Source organism: Lactuca saligna, chromosome 9 (genome assembly GCF_052625555.1).
Source record: "Lactuca saligna cultivar CGN05327 chromosome 9, ASM5262555v1, whole genome shotgun sequence".
NCBI lineage: Eukaryota > Viridiplantae > Streptophyta > Magnoliopsida > Asterales > Asteraceae > Lactuca > Lactuca saligna.
The window spans coordinates 51,398,296-51,408,378 of record NC_136425.1 but is presented as its reverse complement, the minus strand read 5'-3'; the positions used below and the strand labels follow the sequence as shown (position 1 = coordinate 51,408,378).

General features: G+C 36.7%; 1 protein-coding gene across 1 annotated transcript; it reads right to left on the bottom strand.

Moving 5' to 3' along the window:
• Nucleotides 1-5,251: 5,251 nt before the first annotated feature.
• On the bottom strand, nt 5,252-8,953 carry LOC145015615 (U-box domain-containing protein 44-like). Its single transcript, XM_078974084.1, has 4 exons — nt 7,748-8,953; nt 7,367-7,670; nt 6,811-7,301; nt 5,252-6,731 (listed from the first exon to the last, which is right to left on the bottom strand). The coding sequence occupies exons 1-4, from the start codon at nt 8,951-8,953 to the stop codon at nt 5,736-5,738; spliced, it is 2,997 nt and encodes a 998-aa protein (XP_078830210.1). The 3' UTR covers nt 5,252-5,735.
• Between the last annotated feature and the right edge of the window lie 1,130 nt (nt 8,954-10,083).

Genomic DNA, 10,083 nt, shown 5'->3' with positions numbered 1-10,083 from the left:
ATCAAGATACCGAAACTCGGATGCTCATGATGCCAATAATGAAGATGGTAATCCGGCTAATTGGATTGGAAAAGACTTTGATGACCAAGTAAGATTAGTATTTAGCTCATTAGCAATATTTATTTCTTTAGCAATCAGTCCAAATATTAAATTGTGCATAACTCGTTCAATTTAATTTGTTTTGACCTGAATCTTTTTCCTACATGTAGATTAGGATTTGTAGTTGAGTTTAGACTATAAAAACGCTTGATTTGGTTAAAAATTGAATGAGTTACAAGCCCCGTAAGGAAGGGTGTCAAATCTGAATTTTTTTTTCTAACAGCAATATAACGTCATGTGATTTTGTTGTTCAAATGTGCATAACTCATTCAATTTAACTTTTTTTGACCTGAATCTTTTTCCTACATGTAGATTAGGATTTGTAGTTTAATTTAGACTATAAAAACGCTTGATTTGGTTAAAAATTGAATGAGTTACAAGCCCCGTAAGGAAGGGTGTCAAATCTGAATTTTTTTATATTTATTTTTCAGCATTTAAACGTAATATGACTTATTATATGTTTTATTTTGTGAATATAGGATTATGGAGAAGATTCAGAAGAAGATTATATAGAAGAAACACCGGCATTGAATGTTATACCAAGTGATGAATCAAACCAAGAAGAGGAGCCACAAGAACAACAACCTTCAAAAAAACGAAAATTTGCAACCACACAAAAACAAAGACAACCAAAAAAACCAACACAAACAAAAAAACCACCACCACCACAAAAACGAACACAAGAAAAATACCCAACAAAACCAAAACCCAAAAACAAAAAAAAGACTCAAAAGGAGTTAAGGGACCGGATTAACCCAACCAGACGAGGTGAGGGTAGAGATAATTGTACCGCTCCTGTTTGGAAATACTTCAAGATCGAATGGATAAAGGAGGACGATGGAATTGAAAGAAAGTGGGCCGAATGCAATTATTGTTTACATTTACTAGCCGCAGATCCAAACCGGAATGGTACAACTTCAATAAACAAGCATTTTAATGGGTGCAAGTTAAATCCAGACAACATACCGAAACAAGTTGATGACAAACAACAAAAGTTGTCATTTACGAAAGCTCCTAATGGTGAGGGTCATGTATACACATGGAAACATGATGATACTAGGATCCAACTTGCCTTGCTAGGGCTTTTCACCATTGGGGAACTACCATTTAAATTCATTGAAAACGAGGCATTCATAGAATTTGTAAACGCCCTTAATGGTAGGGTGAAATTGCCTTCAAGGCATAAAATTTCTCGTGATGTTGTGTCATTCTATTTAATGGAGAGGCAGAAGTTGTACAAACATTTGAGCAACCCCAAAACAGCCATCCACTTGACAACCGACACGTGGACATCCTCGTGTCAAAAGATAAATTATATGGTTGTCACGGCCCACTTCATTACCGAAGATTTTGTCATGCACAAAAGGGTAGTCAACTTTAGAGAGGTTGATACTCACAAAGCTGAAGACATGGCCCGAGAGTTGCTAATTTGCATAAACGAGTGGGGGATGAAGAATGTCATGACGATGACCGTTGATAATGCCAAGACAAATGACGCGGCAATCAACATCATTGTGAAAGAACTACCGGGTATTTACGAGAATGGCAAACATTTTCACATTAGGTGTATGGCTCATATCATAAACCTAGTTGTGAAAATGGGGTTAAAACACGAAGTTTATCATGTAAAAAACCTACAAGATGCGGTGAAATACATTAGAGCCTCCCCGCAACGGATCAAGACGTTTAAACAAGCCATGAAGGATGCGGCTGTAGAAAGTCAAAGGTTTTTGTGTGGTGAAACTCCAACAAGGTGGAACTCTACCTTTGAATTGCTAAGATCAGCGTACGATGTGAAAGACGCATTTCTCGAATATAGCCATCAAGGTAAATAAAATCAATTAATCAAATATATTTCAGCACTAAAATTAGCAATATTTATTTCTTTAGCAATCAGTCCAAATATTAAATTGTGCATAACTCATTCAATTTAACTTGTTTTGACCTGAATCTTTTTCCTACATGTAGATTAGGATTTGTAGTTGAATTTAGACTATAAAAACGCTTGATTTGGTTAAAAATTGAATGAGTTACAAGCCCCGTAAGGAAGGGTGTCAAATCTGAATTTTTTTTTCTAACAGCAATATAACGTCATGTGATTTTGTTGTTCAAATATGCATAATTCATTCAATTTAAATTGTTTTGACCTGAATCTTTTTCCTACATGTAGATTAGGATTAGTAGTTGAATTTAGACTATAAAAACGCTTGATTTGGTTAAAAATTGAATGAATTACAAGCCCCGCAAGGAAGGGTGTCAAATCTGTTTTTTTTTCGAACAACAATAAAACGTAATTTGATTGTGTTGTTCTTTTTTTGTAGATCCAATGTTTCAGAAAACTGTGGGAAGGGTACCATCACATTCAGATTTTGAGATGATTAAAAAGATGATGGAGTTCCTTGAGAAGTTTAAGAAGAAAACTGAAAAAGTTTCGTGTTCAACAAAGCCTATCTTCCATACGTATACCCGGAAGATCGTAGATATAGAGCAACATCTTAGGAAACATGAAACCAACCCGGATTTTATGTTTATGGTACCGGATATGAAACATAAATATGACAAATATTGGGGTGACTATGATACTATAAGTGATTATGTCTTCTTTGCGACATTGTTAGATCCTCAATGCAAGTCAAAGTTTATGAAAGTTGTTTTTACCCAAATGCTTAAAGCCAAAAACAAAGATAAAAAGATGTCCGCTGATGAGATAGAATCCAAAGCACGTGCAAAGGTTATTGATATTGAATGCAAATTGGACAAGTTTTTCAAGACATACTTGGAAAGGTCAAACATGACCTCATCGTCTCAACAAGAAACTCCCGAAGAAGTTGTTAATTTTGATGACGAAAACGAATTCTTTGGAAGCTATATGACTTCGGGAAGTTTCCCCTCGACTTCCTCAGAAAGTCAATTGCAACAATACTTAAACGAGGACCCAATCGGATTTGACAAAGGATATGATATCCTCACATGGTGGAAAAATAATGCAGTGCGGTTCCCGATCGTTGCTCGAATGGCAAGAGGTATCGACCTTCTTTTACTCTAATTTAAATTTTTAATTTATAAATTTGTGTCGTGTATTATACACTAATTTTTTTATTAATAGATATTTTGGGGATGCAAATTTCCACCGTAGCATCCGAATCCACATTCAGTAATGGTCGTCGAGTAATTACCGACTACCGTACTAATTTGTCCGTTGTGATTGTGGAGGCATTGATATGCACTCAAGATTGGCTAAGAAAGAGTAGCTTGCCTATATATGACTACGACGAAGTGCACGATGTGTTAGCTGACGATGACCTCGCTATCGGTAATACACTAATACTTGTTACATCTTATTTTTAACTTCTTATTAGTATTTGTTACATTATAGTAAGTAATAACATTTTTCTTTTGAATTATATATAGACATTATGGATGCTATACACAACTTGAAACTAACGGGGAAGAGATCGGGGAATTAGTCAAAATATCAAAGAAATGTTGGAATCCACATATTAGACTTTTTTTTTTTTTTTTGTTGGTGAAACTTGGAAGTATATTTTGAATGTCGAAAGTGTATTTTGAATGTTGAATGTTTGAATGTTGGATACTTAATAATATAAGTTTGACGACATCCATGTTTAATTTGCTTCAATGTTCAATTGTTTATTAAAGTGTTTATTATTAAAATGTTGATTATTTACTAGTATTTAAACATCCACTTCTTCATAAAAAACCAATAAAACGCAAAGTAAATTAGTCGTTGGAATTACTCGAAAAACCGGCAAAAATCGGACCCGAAAAACCAATAAAACGCAAAGTAATTTAGTCGTTGGGTACATCAAAATTTAGCCGGTTCCATACTCGAAAAACCGGCAAAAACCGGACCCGGAACCGGAACCGGTATAACCGAACCGGTGGAACCGCCGGGCCGGTTCGGTTCTTCATTTTTGCCGAAGCCGGTTCCCCGGTCCGGTTCGGTTCGGGCCGGTTCCGGCCGGTTCGGTTCTTTTGCTCAACCCTAGTTGTATGGAAATGCAACTGAATCAAGATCATAATGAATAACTAAAAGTTCCTGGGATGCCAAGAATCACGTTGCAAATATTTAGACAAGCCCCTAAAAATATAACCTCCAAATCCTTCTAAGTAGACGTAAGTTGATGATCTCGTGACTCTTTAGTGAAGAAAAATTGTACTCGGTGTATGCATGGTTGAAAGTTATGTTGGAAACATGAAAAACATTAATTCGTGTGAGAAAAAAATAGCCCGCGAACACTTATCGAGTTGCATTAGGTGGAGACTATGAAACTATCATAAATATTTTTCTCTTAGAAGAAATTAAACCCACAAAAGTTTATTGGAGTTGCTTCTTGTCAGACTACGCATTCCCGCTGGTTCGTGTTGAGATTTTCACGGTATTATGGTTATTTTCTTTAGTCCGGAAAAATTGGGTTATGTGGTGACATAATACCTCACAATATAAGTTATGTGGTGACATAATACCTCACAATATAATTATTTTACTATATAAAATAACTCTTAATCTTGGTTTGCTCGTTTATGTAAGATACCAAGCTTCTAGTTATAGTCTTATAGATGTCTTCAACGATAACTTTCGTAGATTTTGATTTTGTTTTAAGATGAAACCCGGATAAACTTCATTGGGAGTTTCATAGGTTTTGATTTTGTTAAGACAAAGCCCAAATAGGAAAGGACATGTAAAGAAAAATAAAGTTGAACAAATGTTGTTATTTTTACTAATACTGCAAGGGCTATTTCTGTAAATTGCTTTTATTATTATTATTATTATCAATAAATTTTCAAAAATTAAATTTATACACCAAACCGAAAAAACCGAACCGAACCGAACCGAACCGAACCGAAAAAACCGAAAACCGAATAAAGCAAATTGTATGAACCGAAAACCGAACCAAATAAGCAATACGGGTTCGGTTCGGTTCGGGTATTATTCGGTTCGGTTCGGTTCCGACCCGAATAACCCAAATAACATGTGCAAGATGATTAAAGAGTCGAATAACCCGAATAACCCGAATATTTTGTAGTCGAAGAACCCGAATAACACTTGTAGTCGAATTACCCGAATAACCCGAATATTTTGTATTACTTTTGAAGCTTATGATTTCATAAGTATATAACCCGAATAACATGTACAAAATCATAACAAATCTTTTAAAGAAACAAACTAAACACTAAATATTAAACATCCAAAACATCCAAAAATCTATCTATAAGTATATAACTCGAATAACCCAAATAACATGTACAAGATGATTAAGGAGTCGAATAACCCGAATAACCCGAATAAATATTGTATTTTTTATGACTTTTGTAGCTTATGATTTCATAACAAACTTTTTAAAGAAACAAATTAAACACTAAATCGACTCACGCAAAGCCGCAAGGGAAAAAAAGACTCTTCATATTCGGTTCGGTTTTTTGGATCGAATAACCCCTTATTCGGGTAACCCGGACCGAATAACCCGAAAACCGAATAAGCCTTATATAGATACCCGAAAACCGAATCGAATTGCTTATTCGGGTCTAATTCAGTACGGTTCGGTTCGGTTCTCGGTTCGGTTCGGGTTTTCGGCCCAATTTCTCATCCCTACACCAAACCTGAGCAGAATTGATCAGAAAAAAGATGATTGTTCATTAAGCACATTCAAATGAGCCAAAATCTTAGCAGCAATAGATTTCATATTACTACTACCTCTCTGTGTAATCTCAACTAACGGCATCTGTGCCGATGATTTATACTTCTGTTTATATTCCGGCAGCCGGAATATTCTCTCCAACTCAACAAGTGCTTTCTCCTGCAACCTCACAACTGCCGAACTCAACAATTTCACCATTTTCGCAATCACATCACCACCTTCCAACACCTTACTACCCTTCTGCAACAGCTCACCGGCGATTAAAGTCAACAAAGCATCAAGAGCAGCATCGCATGCTCCAACATCAGCTTCATCAAGCACTTTCGCAAGCGGCTTTACAGCATTAGCCTCGAGAAGACAAAACGAGGAATCGATTGCACAAATTCCGGAGTGAACAGTACATCCTAACTCCGGTGACGCCAAACAACAGCTAAATAAACTTGATTTCGGCTCCACAGGTCGGGTCAAGCTGCTGGAGCTCTCGGAGAACTGCCGGAGTGAAACTGATACGTTCCGTTTAGTCAAAGAACTTCCAGAATCAAGCAAGTGTACGAGCGTAGTGATAATCCCGGTTTCCGCTACTTTTTTTTGCAGATCTGGATTTGATGAAACGGTGAATCGACAAAGAGCTCCGGAAGCACTTTCGATCATGATTTCTGGTTTCTGAAATCGATTGGTTAGGATGGAAACGATCAATTCCAGTGCTCCGGCATCGAGAATCCATCGCGTCATTTTAGGGTTTTTTGGAAGGTTAGAGATGATTTCCATTGAAGCGACGCCTTCTTCAACTTTATCGGAAGTTGTTATGATTCTCAACAAAGTCTCCACACATTTAGGCCCAACGTGTTCCTGAAATGTATCGTCATTCTCACTCCCGTCTTTTATCAAACCACAGAACAGCTTCACGGCGTTTGATCGGACGGCCAGGTTTTCGTGCTCGCATAACTGAACCAGTACTTGAACCGAAGAAATCTGATGATGAAATTGAACGCAAATGAACACCGATTGACGATGTAATCAAAGAAGATAAACAGAAAATCGGAAAACTCACCTTCCGTAAAGTTTTCCTAATGTTTGAGCCTGAAGGAGATTGAGAAACTACAAGGAACGTTCGAAGAACACTTTGTTGAACATTTGGTCCGTTTAATGAGATGAGAGAGAATAATTTGAATACATCTTCTTCCGATTCCAGAAATGGAATCTCCTGATGATCTACTTCACCGGAAGTTAACGATAACGCTAGATTCATAATTGTGGCTACGACCTTTTCAACCACAATCGGCATTGATAAGCTTTCACGGAAGAGTATTCCAAACAACAGATCCACTGCACCTTGTTTGATCATTTTTAATCCATTTTGTGGCACACCTGAGAGTTTTTCCAGGGCTAAAATGGCAGCCTTCTTCATCTCTATATCAACGTGAGAAAGCATAGCAACAAGTGACTCTACTGCTCCGCTTTCACAAACTGTAAGTTTTCCATGATCTGTCATATCAACTTCTGATAATGTCTCCGCCATTTCCCGTTGAACAGTTTCAGACCCTGTGTTGATTCGTTTTTTCATCATCAATTTCTATTGAACATTAATTACAGACATTATTGTTTACCTGAAGAAAGAAGGTGAAGTAGAGGTTCAAAATAATTAGCTTTGGCCATTTGCACGATATTTTGAGGAAGAAAAGAGAGATTATCCAAGAGTTTTTTGGCGTTAGTAGCAGCTTGACGATCATCGCTACCACATATGGTAACAAGAAGAAGTATGCAACCTTGACTACTCCCAATTATGTTTCTTGCCACCTCATTTTCTGATAATTCCATGAGCAATTGCAATGCCAACATACTTTCTTTGATCTTTCGTGCTAGAGAACACACAATCAATTTGATGCTATCATCCGTTTTCGCTATGGTTTCCTGTAAGTTACCAATCGAATATTATCAACTTTTAAATCTTTAGAGGTGTTTTGATGTGATTCTAAATTCATTCATACCTTCCTGTCGTCCTTGTTGGTTGCAAGGATGCGAAGAATAACGAGAACATGCGATCTAATTTTAAAATTCTTGGTAGAAAGAAGCGAAACAAGAACAGGCAAGTAGTCTTCCATCATCAGCCATTCTTGATGAAGCTCTCTTTCCACACACAAATCTCGAAGCTTCCCTAACGACACAATCACTTCTTCCTCCTCATTTGAAAGAATCCGCGACTTCATAGAACCAATAAAAATCATCGTGTTTCTATCTCTCCACTCTTCAATCGATTGACGAAGCGTCTTATTTGTCCTCAAGCCCGATGCTTTCAACGGCGTCTTCGTAATCGGACAACCATTATTCCCTTCCGCCAACCATTTCTCAATTGCGTATCTTTCAAAGCTATGCCCCGACGGCGTTTCCACCGGATCTTCCATCACGTCGCCGGTGATTGGACAGTAAAACGATTGAAGCGGTTCTAGCGGTTGCCGCCCTAACGAGTTTCTCTTACTAAAATACTTCGTTTCACGTTCTTCTAGGGTTGCGATGATATCGGCTTTCCCTAACAACACCACGATCTGTTCGACTTGTAAAACCTCCGCCACGTCTTCCGCAGGACCCACGGTTTCCATTTCGTTTTTGAATTCTTCATATTCCTGTCGCAACACGGACTGCTCTGTGGAGATCCCGATGACGTCAGCAATGGAGATGAGTAAATTGTTTGCGTAAGCTCTGTTGGCGTTTCTCTCTCTTATCCCTGATTCGATTCTCTCTTTGATTTCGTCTTCTCTTACTGGTTCATGATACTTTGGTTCCATCATGATGTTGGATAGCTTGATGATGTCTTGACTGAGGCCATTGAAGGAGATGAAATTAGGAAGAAGGTTTAGAGCATTTGCTATCTCTTTCGTGACATTTTCTAAGGTTTCAACGAGTTTTTTTGAATTGAGCAAGAGGTAGATTTTGTTCCTGTTGGTGCATTCGAGAGCGAGATTGTTAGCTTCTGAAACGTGTTTAGTAAGAACATGAACAGCGTTTTTTAAGCTTCCGGAGTCATTGATCTCGAAGTTTGTGAGTTCTTGTAGAATGTGAGTTATTTTCTCCAAGTAAGATGAAAGCTTGTTGAAATTTTCCTTTTGAATTTGGGTGGATTTTGTGGAATGAACTGTCTTAAGTGTTGTGGAGATAGCCCCTGAAAGAGTGTCTGGATCCGGTGCTGTAGAACCCATGATTTTGAAATCTTTTCAAGAGGATTGCAACTTGGAAGTAGTAGATTCTAGACCACAACCTGCGACCCTGCATCCAACATTAAATAGCAATGTATTTATAATTCCTTATCTATAATAGCAATGTACTTATCAAGCATCTTGTCAATGTAAACTTTCAAAGCAAATATGATTATGAGCACTCTTACAACTTCTTTTGGAACAAAAAGTATAGTTCAAGGATTAAGGGTGTTTGTGATTATTTGTAAAAGTGCTTATTAACTTATATGATTAGATTAACTTGGTATCAAAATGAAATAAGTGATGAGTTAAATAAGTTATTTTTAGTGTTTGACAAACTCTTCTTTTATGTGTAAATAATAAGTAACTTATCAAAAACTTTTTATTTAAGTTAATAACTGTTTATGTAATCTTTTTATTCAAACACAAAACTCTTTATTATCGGTGCGAAAACGAAATAAGCCAATAATCTTTTCAAAATAAGTCAATAATCATTTCAAATAAACAATCTCAAACCCCCCTTAAACTTATTTCACTTGTTATAAATCGAAAGGAGACTTTTTCATACAAAGAAGTTAAATAATAAACATACATCAAAAACTCTTTTAATTATGTTGTTTCGTAATATTCCTCAATCATGAAAACCACCGACAAAATTCCATAGTGATTTGTGCCCCAATTTTAGAGTCGAAAGAAATTAGGGATTTCCTTCGTTTTGTTGTTATCTGTCAATAGTTTATCCATGCTTTTGAAACTATAAACACATTCATCATGAAGGCCACCAAGAGATCCAAATAAAATTATGAATTCTATCGTTTCATAATAATGTTCAACTTGTATTGCAGGTTTCAGGCATAACTAACTTCGTTAGGATCGATAATATCACAGATTCAATTTCAATAGCTAGAAACATAGACACACACAAACATCCATGTAATCGGAAACATGAAACTATAATCGAGTGAGTAATTAAGGTCGTATCGTATGGTGGTAATCATGATACTATTTGACGAACTTACGTGATGAAGCAACTCCGACCAGTAAGTATAAGATTGGCTCCGATTGTGAACATCCGGCAGGAATGATGAGCTGGAGAAGAGAAGAGAGTGAAAGGGAGTCGAATTCTGATCTTA